Raw genomic sequence first — 21,422 nt, forward strand, 5'->3', positions numbered from 1 at the left:
AGAAGCATGGTTTTGCTTTCGCGAGAGGCATGGTCGTGCCTCTCAGAAATGAAAAAACACTGTTTTTTTTCTTCCGCGAGGGACACGGCTTGCTTTCGCGAGTGGCAAGGTTGTGCTTTCGCGAGAGGGGTGGTCGTGCCTCTCGGAAACGAGAAAAACATATTTTCTTTCTCTTTTCCTTCCGCGAGAGCCACGGTTTTGCTTCCGCGAGAGACACGGTTGTGCTTTCGCGAGAGGCACGACCGTACCTCTTTCAAAAAGGAAAAAATGTAAACCAATCGGAGGTTGGATGGTTAGAAAGACTGTGGTATCCCCAGCCCACCAGGGTTCAACTCCTGGTGCGCGCATTTTTATTCCTAGATTTATTTCAGGATTTCCGGCGATGCACATTCAGTGGGAGGAGACGTTTCCGTCCACGACGAGGTGCCTACGATTACTTCGTAAATTTCAAGATGATATGCCGACTCAGTCTTTCGAAGGCGTTCATAGGGGTAGGGTATACGTGTGTGCGTTTATAGAGGTGAGTATATGCGCGTGTATATAAGCACTTGTGTCTGTACTGGTATTCAAGAACAATATATATGCGTGGACAAGCCGTATGTAGAAGTTTTTTCAAAAAAAAGGAAAAAAAACATGCTCCTGGTTCAGTATTTCCGGCCGGTCTTTTTTTTTGTGAAAATAAAGTTCGTTAAACCCCATCAATATTTTGAAAATAATGCTTTAAGAACTAACATAGCCGCGCTATTTATTATGCAGCATTTCTTAGATTTTTTTATTTTTTATGAAAAAACTTCATCAAACTATGAAAAAGTTCACAAACTAGAAAAAAAGTTCATCAAATCTGAAAAGAAAAGTTCATTGATACAAAAAAATTTCATCTCATTTGAAAAGAGTTCATCAATTTTCAATAAAGATCATTGAAATTCAAAAATAGGTCATCAATTTTGAATTTCTTTTACTTGATTTTAAAAAATAAGTGTATTGATTTGACAAAAGGTTTATCAAATTTTAAAAGAGTTCATCAATTTTTCAAAAAGTTCATCAATTTTTCAAAAAGTTCATCGATTTTGAAAAAAAACATCAAACTTGAAAAATCATGGATTTTGAAAATAGTTCACATAATATAAAAAAGGGCAAAAAGAAAAAAAAGAACAAAGAAGTAAATGAAAATTGTTTCGCTAGCTGAAGAGAATAAAAGGGGAAAAGGAAGTATGTTGGTACATCCGATTGACATGGCCTAGTGGTTAGCTTAAATGGGCTGGCTCAGCGTGGAGAACAATCTTGAAATGGCCTAGTGAAAAGAAAAGAACAAGTAAATTTTGAAATGTTTTGTGTACAATCTTGAAATGCCAAATATTTTTTGAAAACAGAAACAATTTTTGAAAAACTGATTATTTGAAAAATATTATTATTTTTAATTCCGGAATATTGTTTGAAAACACGAAGGACATTTTGGAAACATGAATAATTTCTTAAATCCCTAACCGTTTTAAAAATGCGAACAAATTTTTTAATTTCCAAAAAACATGAACACTTTCCGTAAGACCAAATTTTGGAACGAGAAGATTATCGACAGCGGTTTCTCAAAGATCGTGGATGTCGCCTAGAGGGGGGGTGAATAGGCGTTTTAAAATAATTACGGTTTAGGCTTGAATAAATGCGAAATAAACCTAGCGGTTAATTTGCCAAGCACAAAAACTAAAACAACTAGGCTCACCTATGTGCACCAACAACTTATGCTAAGTAAGTAAAGCAACTATGTGATAGCAAGATATATGACAAAGAACAATATGGCTATCACAAAGTAAAGTGCATAAGTAAAGGGCTCGGGTAAGAGATAACCGAGGCACGCGGAGACGATGATGTATCCCGAAGTTCACACCCTTGCGGATGCTAATCTCTGGTTGAGGCGGTGTGGATGCACAATGCTCCCCAAGAAGCCAATAGGGCCACCGTAATCTCCTCACGCCCTCGCACAATGCAAGATGCCGTGATTCCACTAAGGGACCCTTGAGGGCGGTCACCGAACCCGTACAAATGGCAACCCTTGGGGGCGGTCACCGAACCCGTACACTTTGGCAACCCTTGGGGGCGGTCACCAGAACCCGTCAAATTGCTCGGGGCGATCACCGCAACCTAATTGGAGACCCCGACGCTTGCCCGGAGCTATACACCACAATGATTGAGCTTCGAACACCACCAACCGTCTAGGGAGCCCAAGCACCCAAGAGGAACAAGCTCAAAGGTACCAAGCACACAAGAGTAATAAGCTTCTCAACTTGTAACTTTCACGTATCACCGTGGAGAACTCAAACCGATGCACCAAATGCAATGGAAAGGGCACACGGAGTGCCCAAGTCCTTCTCTACCAAATCCCTTCAAAGCAACTAATGCTAGGGAGGAAAATGAGATGAAAAACAAAAAGGAGAACACCAAAAACTCCAAGATCTAGATCCAAGGGGTTCACCTCACATAGAGGAGAAAGTGATTGGTGGAAATGAGGATCTAGATCTCCTCTCTCTTTTCCCCCCAAAACTAGCAAGAATCCATGGAGGGATTGAGAGATAGCAAGCTCAAAAAAGGTAAACAATGGAGGAAGAACACGAGCTCAAAGGATAAGGTTCAATGGGGAAGAAGACCCACTTTTTATAGGACCTCCCGAATCCAACCGTTATGTGCTCAGGTCGTGCACAAGCAGTACTACCGCTTGGAGGAGCGGTACTACCGCTTAGCACGGTCAAAACATCCCAACGAGAGAGAAAACACGAGCTGTAGTTCTGCCAGAGAGGTAGTACCGCTCTGGGGAGAGGTACTACCGCTTACCACTTATAAGCGGTACTACTGCTCGGGAGGAGAGATAGTACCGCTTACCACTTATAAGAGGTACTACCGCTCGGGTGGAGAGGTAGTACCGCTTACCGCTTATAAGAGGTGCTACCGCTCTACTACCGCGAAACCCGACACGAAAAGACGCATCCCCAGAAGCAGCGGAAGTACGTGCGGCACAGGGCCATGGTACTGTCGCTTACAAGCGGTACTACCGCTTGAGACTTTCAGGAACACAACAAGAAAACAGAGGATGCAATAAAGCCTAAACTGCCACAACTTCTGCATATGAGCTCTGAATTGAGCAAACTCAAGCTTGTTGGAAACAAGATGACGGGTAGCATCAAAACATCGACAGGGGAGGCATGCCTAACAAATGGAGGACTGAAACCTCCAACAGAGAAGAACGGGCATAACCTCCAACATCGAAAACATCATAGAAGAGCAAGAGAACTTCGTTTTCGATGAACTCGAGCTTGTCATCAAGATGACCATAAGCTCCAAAACTCACAAAGAGAATGATGACCCACAAGTATAGGGGATCTATCGTAGTCCTTTAGATAAGTAAGAGTGTTGAACCCAACGAGGAGCAGAAGGAAATGATAAGCAGTTTCCAGCAAGGTATTCTCTGCAAGTACTGAAATAAGTGGTAACAGATAATTTTTGTGATAGGATAATTTGTAACGAGCAACAAGTAACAAAAGTAAATAAAGTGCAGCAAGGTGGCCCAATCCTTTTCGTAGCAAAGGACAAGCCTGGACAAATTCTTATATAGAGAAAAGCGCTCCCGAGGACACATGGGAATATCGTCAAGCTAGTTTTCATCACGCTCATATGATTCGCGTTCGGTACTTTCATAATTTGGTATGTGGGTGAACCGGTGCTTGGGTACTGTCCTTACTTGGACAAGCATCCCACTTATGATTAACCTCTATTGCAAGCATCCGCAACTACAACAAAAGTGTTAAGGTAAACCTAACCATAGCATGAAACATATGGATCCAAATCAGCCCCTTATGAAGCAATGCATAAACTAGGGTTTAAACTTCTGTCACTCTAGCAACCCATCATCTACTTATTACTTCCCAATGCCTTCCTCTAGGCCCAAATAATGGTGAAGTGTCATGTAGTAGACGTTCACATAACACCACTAGAGGAGAGACAACATACATCTCATCAAAATATCGAACAAATACCAAATTCACATGACTACTAATAGCAAGACTTCTCCCATGTCCTCAGGAACAAACGTAACTACTCACAAAGCATATTCATGTTCATAATCAGAGGGGTATTAATATGCATATAGGATCTGAACATATGATCTTCCACCAATTAAACCAACTCGCATCAACTACAAAGAGTAATTAACACTACTAGCAACCTACTAGAACCAATCCCGGACTTGGAGACAAGAATTGGATACAAGAGATGAACTAGGGTTTTGAGAGGAGATGGTGCTGATGAAGATGTTAATGGAGATTGACCTTTCCCGATGAGAGGAGCATTGGTGATGACGATGGGGATGATTTCGCCCTCCCGGAGGGAAGTTTCCCCGGCAGAACAGCTCCGCCAGAGCCCTAGATTGGTTCCGCCAAGGTTCCGCCTCGTGGCGGCGGAGTTTCATCCGAGGAGATGGCTTCTGATTTTGTTTCTCATCAAAAGACTTCATATAGCAGAAGATGGCCACCGAAGGGACACCAGGGAGCCCATGAGGTAGGGGGCGCGCCCAGGGGGTAGGGCGCGCCCCCATCCTCGTGGGCAGGGTGTGGTCCCCCTGGTGAACTTCTTGCGCTCAGTATTTTTTATATATTCTGAAAACGTTTTTCGTGAAGTTTTAGGACTTTTGGAGCTGTGCAGAATAGGTCTCTAATATTTTCTCCTTTTCCAGCCCAGAATCCCAGCTGCCGGCATTCTCCCTCTTTATGTAAATGTTGTAAAATAAGATAGAATAGGCATAAGTATTGTGACATAATGTGTAATAACAGCCCATAATGTAATAAATATCGATATAAAAGCATGATGCAAAATGGACATATCAACTCCCCTAAGCTTAGACCTCGCTTGTCCTCAAGCGAAAGCCGAAATCGAAAAATATGTCCACATGTTTAGAGATAGAGGTGTCGATAAAAATAAAATACGGACATGAGGGCATCATGCTCATTCTTAGAACGGCAACTTATATAATTCTTGTCATATGACCTCTTATGCTAGAGTAATAATTCAATCACAATTTCAAGTATGAATCGTAAACTTCATTGAAAACTAACAAACTATAATCTCAGTCATTGGAGCAATTGCAATTTATCATAACATAGGAAAGATTCAATATATAAGAGCTTTTCAGCAAGTCCACATACTCAACTATCATATAGTCTTTCACAATTGCTGACACTCACGCAATACTTATGGGTATGGTGTTTTAATCGGACAAAGAGAAAGATAGGGGCTTATGGTTTGCCTCCCAACGTTTTACCTCAAGGGTAATGTCAACAATAATAGTTCATGAAAACTCACATCCAATTAGCCATATATACCAGGATCTTTCTAACATACTGTGCTTGTCAAAGGATAAAATGTAAAGAGGAAGGGTGAAGATCGCCATGATTCTTATGCAATGTAGGAGATAAAAGTAAAAGATAGGCCCTTCGCAGAGGGAAGGAGAGGTTGTCATGCGCTTTTATGGTTGGATGCACAAAATCTTAATGCGAAAGAACGTCACTTTATATTGCCACTTGTGATATGGACCTTTATTATGCAGTCTATCGCTTTTATTTCTTCCATATCACACGATCATATAAAGCTTATTTTCTCCCACACTAATAAGTCATACATATTTAGAGAGCAATTTTTATTGCTTGCACCGATGACAACTTACTTGGAGGATCTTACTCAATCTATAGGTAGGTATGGTGGACTCTCATGGCAAAACTGGTTTAAGGGTATTTGGAAGCACAAGTAGTATCTCTACTTGTGAAAGATCGTGGATGTCGCCTAGAGGGGGGGTGAATAGGCGCTTTAAAATAATTACGGTTTAGGCTTGAACAAATGCGGAATAAACCTAGCGGTTAATTTGCCAAGCACAGAACCTAAAACAACTAGGCTCACCTATGTGCACCAGCAACTTATGCTAAGCAAGATAAGCAACTATGTGATAGCAAGATATATGACAAAGAACAATATAGCTATCTCAAAGTAAAGTGCATAAGTAAAGGGCTCGGGTAAAAGATAACCGAGACACGCGGAGACGACGATGTATCCCGAAGTTCACACCCTTGCGGATGCTAATCTCCGTTTGGAGCGTTGTGGAGGCACAATGCTCCCCAAGAAGCCACTAGGGCCACCGTAATCTCCTCACGCCCTCGCATAATGCAAGATGCCGTGATTCTACTAAGGGACCCTTGAGGGCGGTCACCGAACCCGTACAAATGGCAACCCTTGGGGGCAGTCACCGAACCCGTACACTTTGGAAACCCTTGGGGGCGGTCACCGGTACCCGTCAAATTGCTCGGGGCGATCTCCACAACCTAATTGGAGACCCCGATGCTTGCCCAGAGCTTTACACCACAATGATTGAGCTCCGAACACCACCAACCATCTAGGGCGCCCAAGCACCCAAGAGGAACAAGCTCAAGGGTACCAAGCACCCAAGAGTAATAAGCTTATCAACTTGTAACTTCCACGTATCACCGCGAAGAACTCAAACCGATGCACCAAATGCAATGGCAAGGGAACACGGAGTGCCCAAGTCCTTCTCTCTCAAATACCACCGAAGCAACTAATGCTAGGGAGGAAAATGAGAGGAAGAACAAGAAGGAGAACACCAAGAACTCCAAGACCTAGATCCAAGGGGTTCCCCTCACATAGAGGAGAAAGTGATTGGTGGAAATGTGGATCTAGATATCCTCTCTCTTTTCCCTCAAAAACTAGCAAGAATCCATGGAGGGATTGAGAGTTAGCAAGCTCGAAGAAGGTCAACAATGGGGGAAGAACACGAGCTCTAAGGATTAGGTTCATTGGGGAAGAAGACCCCCTTTTATAGGAGCTCCCGAATCCAACCGTTATGTGCTCAGCCCGCATACGAGCGGTACTACCGCTCCACAAGCGGTACTACCGCTGGAGGAGCGGTACTACCGCTTAGCATGGTCAAAACACACCAATGAGAGAGAGAAACACGAGCTGAGAACCTGCCAGAGAGGTAGAGCAGTATGAGCGGCGCTACCGCTGTAGCCAGCGGTACTACCGTTGGCCGCAACGGTACTGCCGCTTGGCCCAGCGGTACTACCGCACAAGAGCGGTACTACCGCTCCTACTGCCGCTCCTACTGCCACTGAACACGACACAAGAAGAGCAAGACCCAAAATCGAGGCGGTAGAAGAGCGGCACTGCAGCGGTACTATGGTTGAGAGCTCCAAGCGGTACTACCGCTGGGACCAGACAAAAGCCACTCTCAAGAAACAAGAACTGCCATAACTTCTTCATACGAGCTCCGAATTGAGCAAACTCAAGCTTGTTGGATACAAGACGACGAGTAAGAAGAGGCAGGGCAGGTATGCCTAACAAAAAGAGGAGTGAAACCTCCAACCGAGAAGAACCGGCAAAACCTCCAACATCGAAAACATCATAGAAGATGCATGTGAACTCCGTTTTCGATGAACTCGAGCTTGTCATCAAGATGACCATAAGCTCTAAGAATCACAAAGAGAACCAAACAAGAAGCAAGAAAGATGATGCAAGGATGCAATGGTTTGAGCTCTCAACGAACGATACGATCAAGCTACTCATCGAGAGCCCCCTTGATAGTACGACAATCGATCCTATAACCCGGTCTCCCAACTACCATCATGAGACCGGTAAAATAGAAAACCTATCAAGGGCAAACCTTTGCCCTGCACATGGTCCACTTGAGCTAGATGATGACGATCTTGACTTCCTCAAGTTGGACCACCTTTCTTGATTGTGTTGGCTCGATAAAGACTAGTTGATTGCTCCCCCATACTCCACTATGGGTGAGCTACTCTTCCGCACATCTTCACATGTCCATTGCAAGCTTCAAGTATTTGATCTCTTCATGATGCTCCACTTGAACTTGCACACCGCAACCTAACCCCACAAAGAACTCTCACGAAGACCATGTGTTAGTACACAAAGTGAATGCTTACCATACCATGGGATCACTTGATCCCTCTCGGTACATCTTCTGCGCTTTGTGAGTTGATCAACTTGATTCATTCTTGACTTAATCTTGATCAACCTTGAATCTTTCCAATTCTCTTCATTTGGATGATGTCTCAAAGGTAGACATGAATGATCACACAATGTTCTTCTTCAAGACATGCTTGCAATAAGCTCGACACTCACATGACCAATCTTTGGATAATTCCTTGAATGGCACCTTGGTCGACACACACTCTCCTTGAAACCAACACATGTACTCCAAGAAAAGCCTATGGACAAAACCTTTAAATATAACTCAAGGCAACCATTAGTCCATAGAGATTGTCATCCATTGCCAAAACCAAACATGGGGGCACCGCATGTTCTTTCAACTTGGTGCGATGAATTTGGCTAGCATGAGGGGGAAAGGCAAGCTCAACCATGTTGGATGATCCATGACAATATAATTTATCTCAGATGTAAGAAAACATAACCCATTACGTTGTCTTCCTTGGCCAACGTCAACTCCTTAGCATGTCATATTTTAATGAGTGCTCACAGTCATAAAAGATGTCCAAGATAGTATGTTTATATGTGACCTCTCTTTCTTTATTACTTCGTATTAATTGCAACGATGACCAAAACTATGTTTGTCAACTCTCAACAACTTTTATTCATCATACTTTTCCTATGTGAGCTCATTACTCTCCATAAGATCCCTATGATCTCTTTGTTTCCTTTTTTATTCTTTCTCTTTTCTTTTATTCACTTAGGATCATGGCAAAATAATCAAGACCTTGACTCAACACTAATCTTTATTATATATAGCTCACGGACTCGATTACATAGAAGGATCATAAAGCAAAACTCATAACTAGATCATACTAAAACTTTATGCTACTAGATCAAGATATTACCAAAAGGATCGAACTAAGAAAAACGATAAAGATAAAAGTGATGGTGATACGATACCGGGGCACTCCCCCAAGCTTGGCAGTTGCCAAGGGGAGTGCCCATACCCATGTGATTATGTCTCCTTTTTTGGTGAAGAAGGTGGAGTTGTTGATGATGGGTAGTCGCACATCGAGCGTAGGAGGTCTTCTAACTTGCGGATAATGCCTTTGAGTGCGATGATATGCTCCTTCAACAAGATATTTTCACGTGTGAGATACTTATTTTGTATATGAGCTAACTCGATCATATTGAAAGCTTTGATCTCAGTTGGGGTAAGGAGATTGTGATCAAGTTGAAGGATGTCTTCTATTGTCGGAGCTTGGTCCTCCGTGGCCTTCTTGATCCCTTCATCCTTGTTAGTCTCCATGGGTTCTTCTCTCTTCAGCTCTATCTTCATTAGCCAAGCATTGTTGCCCTCATTGTTAGAGGAGGAGGGAGACAACATGATGCCTAGCTTTGACAACCCTGGCAGAAAATAGCTCGAAACAAGAACAAGAGATTTTTGCGTGATACGGTGGTCAAAACCTTCGGGAGGTTATATAATGATTTTTTACCGACCAAAATACTTGTCGTGTACGAAAACGGAGTTCGGAGAGCGCACGAGGTGCCCACGAGGTAGGGGGCGCGCCCTCCACCCTCGTGGAGCCCTCGTGTCCTTCCCGGACTGCTTCTTATTTTTCTATTTTTCTAAATATTCCAAAACGGAGAAATATTGCCTTAAAAACTGTTTTGGAGTCGGTTTACTTACCGTACCACATACCTATTCCTTTTCGGAGTCTGAAACGTTCCGGAAAGTGTCCCTTATGTATTCCTCCGGGGTTACGGTTTCAATAACATTGGTTTCAACATTTATGGGATTACCTGAGATATAATGTTTGATTCTTTGACCGTTCACCACCTTCGGTTTTGTGCCTTCGAAGTTGTTGATTTTTATGGCACCGGAACGATAGACCTCCTCGATAACGTAAGGACCTTCCCATTTAGAGAGAAGTTTTCCTGCAAAAAATCTTAAACAAGAGTTGTATAGCAATATATAATCACCTACATTAAACTCACGCTCTTGTATCCTTTTATCATGCCATCTTTTAACTTTTTCTTTAAACAACTTGGCATTTTCGTAGGCTTGGGTTCTCCATTCATCAAGTGAGCTAATATCAAATAACCTCTTCTCACCGGCAAGTTTAAAATCATAATTGAGCTCTTTAATAGCCCAATATGCCTTGTGTTCTAGTTCGAGAGGTAAGTGACATGCTTTTCTATAAACCATTTTGTACGGAGACATACCCATAGGATTTTTATATGCAGTTCTATAGGCCCATAATGCATCATCAAGTTTCTTGGACCAATTCTTTCTAGATATATTATCAGTCTTTTGCAAAATTAATTTGAGCTCTCTATTGCTCAATTCTACTTGACCACTAGACTGTGGGTGATAAGGATATGCAATTCTATGATTAACATCATATTTAGCAAGCATTTTACGGAAAGCACCATGAATAAAATGTGAACCACCATCAGTTGTTAAATATCTAGGGACTCCAAACCTTGGGAAAATAACTTCTTTAAGCATCTTAATAGATGTGTTATGATCAACACTACTAGTTGGAATAGCTTCTACCCACTTAGTAACATAATCAACAGTAACTAAAATATGTGTATATCCATTAGAGGAAGGAAAGGGTCCCATATAGTCAAAGCCCCAAACAACAAATGGTTCAATAACGAGTGAATAGTTCATAGGCATTTCTTGACGTCTACTAATATTACCAATTCTTTGACATTCATCACAAGATAAGACAAACTTACGGGCATCCTTGAAGAGAGTAGGCCAATAAAAACCAGATTGCAATACCTTATGTGTAGTTCTATCTCCAACATGGTGTCCTCCATAAGCTTCAGAGTGACACTTGCGTAGGATCTGTTCTTGTTCATGCTCAGGTACACAACGTCTAATAACACCATCTAGTCCTTCTTTATAAAGATGTGGGTCATCCCAAAAGTAATGCCTCAAATCATAGAAGAACTTTTTCTTTTGCTGGTATGTGAAACTAGGTGGTATGAATTTGGTAACAATGTAATTAGCATAATCGGCATACCATGGAGCAGTATGAGAAGCATTTATGACATTTAATTGCTCATCAGGAAAGCTATCATCAATAGGTAGTGGGTCATCAAGCACATTTTCTAACCTAGACAAGTTGTCTGCAACGGGGTTCTCAGCTCCCTTTCTATCAACAATATGTAAATCAAATTCTTGTAGCAAGAGAACCCATCTAATAAGTCTAGGTTTAGCATCTTTCTTTTCCATAAGATATTTAATAGCAGCATGATCAGTGTGAATAGTTACTTTAGAATCAACAATATAAGGTCTGAACTTATCACAAGCAAATACAACTGCTAAGAATTCTTTTTCAGTAGTAGCATAATTTCTTTGAGCATTGTCTAGGGTTTTACTAGCATATTGAATAACATTTAATTTCTTATCAACTCTTTGCCCTAGAACAACACCTACAGCATAATCACTAGCATCACACATAATTTCAAAGGGTAAATTCCAATTAGGTGGCTCAACAATAGGTGCAGAGATCAATGCTTTCTTAAGTATTTCAAATGCTTCTACACAATCATCATCAAAGACAAATGGTATATCTTTTTGTAATAAATTAGTCAGAGGCCGAGAAATTTTTGTGAAGTCCTTAATGAACCTCCTATAAAATCCGGCATGACCAAGGAAACTTCTTATACCTTTGATGTCCTTGGGACATGGCATCTTCTCAATGGCATCAACCTTGGCTTTATCAACTTCAATACCTCTTTCAGAAACTTTATTCCCCAAGACAATACCTTCATTAACCATAAAGTGGAACTTTTCCCAATTCAAGACAAGATTAGTTTCTTCACATCTCTACAAAACTCGATCAAGGTTGCTCAAGCAATCATCAAAAGAACATCCATAGACGGAGAAATTGTCCATGAAAACCTCACAAATCTTTTCACAAAAGTCAGAGAATATAGCCATCATGCATCTTTGAAAGGTAGCAGGTGCATTACATAAACCAAAAGGCATACGTCTATAAGCAAAAGTACCAAAAGGGCAAGTAAAAGTAGTCTTTGATTGATCCTTGGCTAACACAGGTATTTGAGAGAAACCAGAATAACCATCTAGAAAGCAAAAATGTGTATGTTTGGATAATATTTCTAGCATTTGATCGATAAAAGGTAAGGGGTAATGATCCTTTTTAGTGGCCTTATTTAATTTGTGGAAATCAATTACCATCCTATAACCCGTAATAATTCTTTGAGGAATCAATTCATCTTTATCATTAGGAACGACAGTAATACATCCCTTCTTAGGGACACAATGGACAGGACTTACCCACTGACTATCAGCAACGGGATAGATTATACCTGCCTCAAGGAGATTTAGTATTTCCTTTCTTACCACTTCTTTCATTTTAGGAATCAGCCATTGTTGATGATCACGAACTGGTTTAGCATCTTCTTCCAAATTTATCTTATGTTGACACATTGTGGGACTAATGCCCTTAAGATCATCAAGAGTATATCCAATAGCAGCATGGTGCTTCTTCAGAGTTTTCAATAATATCTCTTCTTCATGCTCTGAAAGGTTACACTAATAATAACAGGATATATCTTTTTCTCATCAAGATAAGCATATTTAAGAGTATCAGGCAACGGCTTAATCTCAAACACGGGATCACCCTTGGGTGGAGGAGGATCCCCTAGGATTTCAATAGGAAAATTGTGTTTCAGAATAGGTTCCTATTTAAAGAATACTTCATCTATTTCCCTTCTTTCATTCATAAACATACCATTTTTATGGTCTAGCAAATATTGTTCTAAAGGATCACTAGGTGGTACGGCAATAGAAGCAAGACCAATAATTTCATCCTTACTAGGTAATTCTTCTTCACGGTGTTGTCTACTAAATTTGGAGAAATTAAATTCATGAGACATATCATCTAAACCAATAGTAACAACAACCTTTTTGCAATCTATCTTAGCATTAACAGTGTTTAAGAAGGGTCTACCAAATATAATGGGATAAAAGTTATCTTGTGGGGAACCAAGAATAAGAAAATCAGCAGGATATTTAGTTTTCCCACACAAGACTTCAACATCTCTAACAATTCCCATTGGTGAAATAGTATATCTATTGGCAAGTTTAATTGTGACATCAATATCTTCTAACTCAACAGGTGCAATATCATGCATACTTTCTCTATATAGGCTAATAGGTATTGCACTAGCACTGGCACCCATATCACATAAACCATGATAACAATGATCTCCTATTTTAATAGAAATAACAGGCATGCCTACCATAGCTCTAGGTTTATCTTTAGCACAAGGTTTAGCAATTCTAGCAGTTTCATCACAGAAATAAATAACATGCCCATCAATATTATCAGCCAAGAGATCTTTAACAATAGCAATATCAGGTTCAACTTTAATTTGCTCAGAAGGTGTATAAGTTTTAATATTGCTTTTACGAACCACAGTTGAAGTTTTAGCATAATCCTTTATCCTAACAGGAAAAGATGGTTTCTCAACATAAGCAGTAGGAACAATAGGATCATTATAAGTGTCAGTCTTTTCTTCAACTTTAATACGTGCAGCTACTTTTACTTCTATGGGAGGATGATATTTAAACCACTTCTCCTTGGGGAGATCAACATGAGTAGGAAAAGATTCGCAGAAAGAAGCTACTATCTCAGAGTCAAGTCCATATTTAGTGCTAAATTTACAGAAAACATCGGTATCCATAAAAGATTTAACACAATCAAACCTAGGTGTCATACCTGACTCCTTACCTTTGTCGAGGTCCCAATCTTCAGAGTTGCGTTTAATTATTTCCAATAAATCCCATTTGAATTCTATAGTATTCATCATAAAAAGATCCAGCACAAGAAGTATCAAGCATGGTGCGATTGCTATCAGAAAGCCGAGTATAATTTTTTTGAATAATCATTTCTCTTGAGAGCTCATGATTGGGGTATGAATATAACATTGATTTAAGCCTCCCCCAAGCTTGAGCGATGCTTTCTCCTTGCGAGGCCAAAAATTATATATATAATTGCGATCACGATGAACAATATGCATAGGATAAAACTTCTGATGAAATTCCAATTTCAATCGTTTGTAGTTCCATGACCCCATATCATCACATAGCCTGTACCATGTCGATGCATCTCCCCTCAAAGATAAAGGGAAGACCTTCTTCTTAACAACATCTCTGGGTACACCTGCAAGCTTAAATAATCCACAAACTTCATCCACATATATTAGATGCTCGTCAGGATGCTTTGTTCCATCTCCTACAAAAGGATTAGCTAGCAGTTTTTCTATCATACCCGAAGGAATTTCAAAGCAGACATTTTCATTTTCAGTAGGTTCAGTAGGTTGAGGAGCAACTCTTTGCTCTACTGGTCGGGGTGAAGATACCCCGAACAAGCCCCTCAGAGGATTACTTTCCATAGTAACAAGTGACAGTAAATTTCAGCACACTATATAAATTTTTCCTTACCAAATTCCACCTACCAAAGGCGCTTCACTCCCCGACAACGGCGCCAGAAAAGAGTCTTGATGACCCACAAGTATAGGGCATCTATCTAGTCCTTTCGATAAGTAAGAGTGTCGAACCCAACGAGGAGCAGAAGGAAATTATAAGCGGTTTCCAGCAAGGTATTCTCTGCAAGTACGGAAATAAGTGGTAACAGATAGTTTTTGTGATAGGATAATTTGTAACGAGCAACAAGTAACAAAAGTAAATAAAGTGCAGCAAGGTGGCCCAATCCTTTTTGTAGCAAAGGACAATCCTGGACAAACTCTTATATAGAGAAAAGCGCTCCCGAGGACACATGGGAATATCGTCAAGCTAGTTTTCATCACGCTCATATGATTCGCGTTCAGTACTTTGATAATTTGGTATGTGGGTGAACTGGTGCTTGGGTACTGTCCTTACTTGGACAAGCATCCCACTTATGATTAACCTCTATTACAAGCATCCACAACTATAACAAAAGTATTAAGGTAAACCTAACCATAGCATGAAACATACGGATCCAAATCAGCCCCTTGCGAAGCAACGCATAAATTAGGGTTTAAGCTTCTGTCACTCTAGCAACCCATCATCTACTTATTACTTCCCAATGCCTTCCTCTAGGCCCAAATAATGATGAAGTGTCATGTAGTCGACGTTCACATAACACCACTAGAGGAGAGACAACATACATCTCATCAAAATATTGAACGAATACCAAATTCACATGACTACTAATAGCAAGACTTCTCCCATGTCCTCAGGAACAAACGTAACTACTCACAAAGCATATTCATGTTCATAATCAGAGGGGTATTAATATGCATATAGGATCTGAACATATGATATTCCACCAATTAAACCAACTAGCATCAACTACAAAGAGTAATTAACACTACTAGCAACCTACTAGCACCAATCCCGTACTTAGAGACAAAAATTGGATACAAGAGATGAACTAGGGTTTTGAGAGGAGATGGTGCTGATGAAGATGTTGATGGAGATTGCCCTCTCCCGATGAAAGGAGCGTTGGTGATGACGATGGCGATGATTTCCCCCTCCCGGAGGGAAGTTTCCCCGGTAGAACAGCTCCGCCAGAGCCCTAGATTGGTTCCGCCAAGGTTCCGCCTCGTGGCGGTGGAGTTTCGTCCGAGGAGATGGCTTCTGATTTTTTTCTCGTCGAAAGACTTCATATAGCAGAAGATGGCCACCGAAGGGCCACCAGGGGGCCCATGAGGTAGGGGGGAGCGCCTAGGGGGGTAGGGTGCGCCCCCCACCCTCGTGGGCAGGGTGTGGCCCCCCTGGTGAACTTCTCACGCTCAGTATTTTTTATATATTCTGAAAACGTCTTTCGTGAAGTTTCAGGACTTTTGGTGCTGTGCAGAATAGGTCTCTAATATTTGCTCCTTTTCCAGCCCTGAATTCCAGCTGCCGGCATTCTCCCTCTTTATGTAAACCTTGTAAAATAAGATAGAATAGGCATAAGTATTGTGACATAATGTGTAATAACAGCCCATAATACAATAAATATCGATATAAAAGCATGATGCAAAATGGAAGTATCAGAGAACCAAACAAGAACCAATAAGATGATGCAAGGATGCAAAGGTTTGAGCTCTCTATGAACGACACGATCAAGCTACTCATCGAGAGCCCCCTTGATAGTACGGCAATCAATCCTATAACCCGGTCTCCCAACTACCACTATGAGACTGGTAAAATAGAAAACCTATCAAGGGCAAACCTTTTTCTTGCACATAGTCCACTTGACCTAGATGATGACGATCTTGACTCCTTCAAGTTGGGCCACCTTTCTTGATTGTGTTGGCTCGATGAAGACTAGTTGATTGCTCCCCCATACTCCACCATGGGTGAGCCACTCTTCGGCACATCTTCATAAATCCATTGTTACCATAATGGACGGCAGGCTTCAAGCATTTGATCTCTTCATGATGCTCCACTTGAACTTGCACATCGCAACCTAACCCCACAAAGAACTCTCACGAAAACCATGGGTTAGCAAACAAAGCGTAATGGACAATGCTTACCATACACCATGGGATCACTTGATCCCTCAGTACATCTTGTATGCTTTGTGTGTTGATCAACTTGATTCATTCTTGACTTAATCTTGATCAACCTTGAATCTTTCCAATTCTCTTCATTTGGATGATGTCTTGAACGTAGACATGAATGATCACACAATCTTCTTCTTCAAGACATGCTTGCAATAAGCTCAACACTCACATGACCAATCTTTGGATAATTCCTTGAATAGCACCTTGGTCGACACAAACTCTCCTTGAAATCAACACATGTATTCCAAGAAAAGCCTATGGACAAAATCTTCAAATATAACTCAAGGCAACCATTAGTCCATCGAGATTGTCATCAATTACCAAAACCAAACATGGGGGCACCGCATGTTCTTTCAGTTTTGAACATACATTAGTGTGTATGCCAAATTAAATTAACACTTCGGCATAATGGCTAATTGTATTGTCTTCCATGTCTTGGCCAGACGAGTACCAAAAGGAAGGACCAAAAGAAAAATCTGTATCAACATCATACGGTTATGACTTGCACAAGGTTAAAAAAAGCTCAAAATACTAGCGCATATGGGTTGAGATTAGGGTTTCTGTGTGTGTGTGGGGGGGGCTAGGGATGGTGGCAATGGTGCTACAGAAAGAAGCGACCATGAGGGGAAGCGACGGTCGTGCCATGTGCCATGGGAGGCGGGTGTATGATGGTGGGTCAAGCAGGTGATGACTAGACGGACAAGAGTGCAGAGTGGGTTAGGCGGACGTGTGTGGAGGTAGGGCGCACATGGGAAGGACCGGACTTGCTGGAGAGAACAGAGAAGGAGGAGGAGGGCGAGGAGGGCTGATCTGTGCCGCCGGAGCTTCTAGTCATGTCTCTGTTCGTCTCCTCTCTTGCTCGGTTGCCTGTTTATTTCCCCTCGAGCGCGGGCGAAGTGGTAACTCGATCACTTGATCCCGAATATCAGGCGAAGTCGAGGTTGTATGCTCTAAATTCAGGAATAGCTACGTGGGATGCAAAAGCGAGCCAGCCAATATTTTGGGCCAATTTAGCCAGTCAATTCGTTGACCATCCAAACAATGGCATTCAGGTTGTGCAATGCCAATATCAGTTTCTACGGCTCAATATCAACATCCAAACTGTGCATTCTTTAGATGCATAAACATCTTTGAAATGCGAACTTTGAATGAAAAAAAGACATTTTTGTAATTTTGCTTTTGTTTTGAAAACAGGAACATGTTTTGAACTTTTGATGCATTTTTGAAATAAAAAACAATTTTTTTCATTTGTGAACAATTTTTAAAACAGGAACCATTTTCTCAAACATTTTAACTTTGTTTGAGAAGGTCCAAAAAAATTGAAACTTGCGAACATTTTGTAAAAACACAAACCATTTTGGAAATATCTGTCCTTTTTTTTTTGAAAAAACACAAGCAATTGAAATTTTAAATCAATTTTCAAATTTTGAACATAAATTGTAAATTGTGAATTTATGAAAAAAAAGAATGAGAGTTTTTATTTTTTAAAGAAATGAGAAAAGAAAAAGGAAAGGAACCAGTGATGAAGAAAAGAAAAGAAAATCTTTTGCCTTGTTTTAAAAAAGAAAGAAATTGTGCTACCTGGCCAACTTGATTATAGAGTACTCCTACTACATAAAAAAAAGACAATCATGTGAAGCTTTATTGAATCGTCACAATGTTTACAGTGATGAATTAAAGTTTTATTTTTGCGAAAATGATTCGGATCCATTATCAAAGTTCAGCGAAGGTACAAAGCATCTCGAAAATAGTAAAAAATTGGTCTAACCAAAACATAATGACCAACTCCTAGTTGTAATGCATGCTTCACTAGATTATGAGCCTCAAAATTCAAACTCCTAAACTCATGGATAAAACTACATAAAATAAAACTACCAGAGTACTTCATGATTTCATGTAAAATAGCATCGTAAATGACTTCATTCTTCTGCTTGACACCACCTTGCAATATGCTGCATGAATGGAATGTAGGTTCAGATAAAGAGGCGGAGGGGCGAAGCTGGCACGGAGCACACCGGCGACCGGTCTCGGTCCACGCTGGAGTGGGCAGTAAGTCGTCGGTGAGGTTCCACACTGGATTATCTCCCATGTGCGCCCTTGCATAAAAATGTAGAGCCTTGTGGTTTCATCCTTGCTTATAGTATTAAACAGATGCACTGATTGCGTTTTCTCAGTGGAAAAGATGGCCAGTTGACCTGTTCTTCGAGTCTTTCTACACAAGATCGAGCACGCCACGCTATATACAGATGGAGAGAACTACCAAGACACCTTGACACTGTGCACCAGCGCCGGGGGCGGGCGATGGCCGAGATCACGCCGGCAACCGCCTGTGCTCTCCTCCTCGTCCTCTTTGTTTGCTGCCACCTGCCTCCTCCCGCCGCTTCCCTCTTCTTCAACTACTCCACTTTCAGCTCTCAAGATCAGAAGGACTTCAGGATCGAAGGGGACGCCTCCTTCAGCGTCGGGCGGATCGACGTCAGCGCCAACAGGATCGACGGCATCGGCAACAGCGCGGGCCGGGTGTCCTACAACGCCCAGCCGATGCTGCTCTGGGACAAGGCCACGGGCGAGGTGGCGAGCTTCACCACGCGTTTCTCCTTCGCCATCGGCATCCCCAACATCAACAACAAGGGGAAAGGCATGGCCTTCTTCCTCGCCGGCTACCCGTCGCTCCTGCCGTACGATTCCTACGGCTTCGACCTCGGCCTCACCAACCAGAGCACCGACGCCACGGCGACAGGGGACAGCCGGTTCGTCGCCGTCGAGTTCGACACCTTCAACGACACCCAGGTATCCGATCCCGACGCCACCTATGACCACCTCGGCATCGACGTCAACTCCGTCCGATCCGTGGTAACCAAGTCCCTGCCGAGCTTCAGCCTCATGGGGAACATGACCGCTCTCATACAGTACGACAACGTTTCCAGCCTTCTGTCCCTGACGCTGTGGCTCGGCGATGGCCGAGGCCGGAATTACAGCCTTAGCTCCAAGGTAGACCTCAAGAGCGCATTGCCGGAGCAGGTCGCCGTCGGCTTCTCCGCCGGGACGTCTTCGTCCGTGGAGCTACATCAGCTAAGTTCATGGTACTTCAGCTCGTCCTTGGAACCGAAGGCGGTCACCGTCGGCCCACCCTCCCCTGGGCCTGGCAGTGGCAGTGGCAGCCACAGTTCAGGAGTTATAGCGGGAGCGAGCGCCGGCGCGACACTGTTCCTGGTGCTCGTCATCGTCACCGCAGTAATCTTGATACGTCGTCGTGGGAACAAGAAGAAGAAGCGAGAGGTCGAGGAGGATGACATGGGCTCGGAGGACGAGGACGGCGATCCGGCGGTGGAGATTGAGATGGGGAGCACGGGACCGAGGCGATTTCCGTACCAGGAGCTGGTGGATGCGACGAGGAACTTCGCGGCAGATGAGAAGCTCGGGCAAGGCGGCTTTGGCGCGGTGTACCGAGGCAACCTCAAAGAGCCTGGCCTCGCCGTGGCTATAAAGCGGTTCTCCAAGGATTCGTCGATGCAGGGGAAGAGGGAGTACACGTCAGAGATCAACGTGATAAGCAAGCTGCGGCACCGGAACCTGGTGCAGCTCGTCGGGTGGTGCCACGGCCGCAACGAGCTCCTGCTCGTCTACGAGCTCATGCCCAACCGCAGCCTAGACATCCATCTCCACGGCAAGGGCACCTTCTTGACATGGCCGATGAGGTAAGTTAACTGATGATTGCCCACTCAAACATTGAAATTAATCGGCATGAATCATGTGTCGAACTATATATGTTGATGATTCCTGCTGCTGCATGCAACTACAGGATGAAGATAGTAACCGGGCTGGGCTCGGCACTGCTGTACCTCCACGAGGAGTGGGAGCAATGCGTGGTGCACCGCGACATCAAGCCGAGCAACGTGATGCTGGACGAGTCCTTCGGCGCCAAGCTAGGGGACTTCGGGCTGGCGAGGTTCATCGACCACGCCGTCGGGACGCAGACGATGACCGCCGTGTCGGGGACACCGGGCTACGTGGACCCGCAGTCCATGATCACTGGCAGGGCCAGCGCGGAGTCCGACGTTTACAGCTTCGGCGTCCTCCTGCTGGAGGTTGCATGCGGAAGGAGGCCGGTGAGTCTGCTGCATGATCCGGCCGAGAAGAACGGGCTGTTCCGGCTGGTCGAGTGGGTCTGGGACCTGTATGGTCGGGGAGCCCTTCTGGACGGGGCCGACGAGCGGCTCGACGGCGAGTACGACAAGGCGGAGGTGGAGCGCGTGATGGTCGCCGGGCTCTGGTGCGCGCACCCGGACCCGAGCGCGCGGCCGTCCATGAGAGCAGCCATGGCCGTGCTCCAGTCCAAGGATGGTAATCAGCTGCCGGTGCTCCCCGCCAGTATGCCCGTGCCGACGTACGGGCCGCTGGTGTCCTTGCCGAGCGGGCTGTCTTCGTTCAGCGTGACACAGTCGACGTCGACAAGCGGCTACGGCACACACACGTCTACTTCGTCCGACGTTAGCACGATCGGTTCAAAGGATTCGTCTTCGTTACTCAAACATCAGTACTCATAATGTTATATTCTTTTTGTAGTTCTTTATAGTCGATGATTCATGATTGAATGGGACAGCTCATGTCCGTTGAATTTTCTTCCCTGAAGATGACCTTTTCTTTAACGTAACCCGATTCGCTTAGTTACGCTACGTGCCCATAGTTTTTCTGCCACTTTATAGTTCGTGTTAAATAATTCTTTCCATTTTGTCTACCGCCAAGCCGTCTAGTTATGCCCTCCATTTTACCACTTTATCTTTTCGGAAATGAGAACTGACGAACTCAGCTAGGAGCAACTTTACCTGGTATGAGATGGTAGA

At 43.1% G+C, this 21,422-nt stretch overlaps 1 protein-coding gene across 1 annotated transcript; it reads left to right on the forward strand.

Annotated features, from left to right (window-relative positions):
• The first annotated feature begins 18,754 nt into the window (after positions 1 to 18,754).
• LOC123086538 (L-type lectin-domain containing receptor kinase IX.1) lies at positions 18,755 to 21,143 on the forward strand. The gene is made up of 2 exons (XM_044508295.1): positions 18,755 to 20,276; positions 20,381 to 21,143. The coding sequence occupies exons 1-2, from the start codon at positions 18,880 to 18,882 to the stop codon at positions 21,123 to 21,125; spliced, it is 2,142 nt and encodes a 713-aa protein (XP_044364230.1). The 5' UTR covers positions 18,755 to 18,879; the 3' UTR covers positions 21,126 to 21,143.
• Positions 21,144 to 21,422: the final 279 nt, after the last annotated feature.

Source organism: Triticum aestivum, chromosome 4A (genome assembly GCF_018294505.1).
Source record: "Triticum aestivum cultivar Chinese Spring chromosome 4A, IWGSC CS RefSeq v2.1, whole genome shotgun sequence".
Classification (NCBI taxonomy): domain Eukaryota; kingdom Viridiplantae; phylum Streptophyta; class Magnoliopsida; order Poales; family Poaceae; genus Triticum; species Triticum aestivum.

Bases quoted from the DNA above. Each gene is read 5' to 3' on its own strand.
- LOC123086538 (XM_044508295.1), top strand. From the start codon at position 18,880: ATGGCCGAGATCACGCCGGCAACCGCCTGTGCTCTCCTCCTCGTCCTC. The intron at 20,277-20,380 runs GTAAGTTAACTG...ATGCAACTACAG, and splicing joins TTCTTGACATGGCCGATGAG to GATGAAGATAGTAACCGGGC.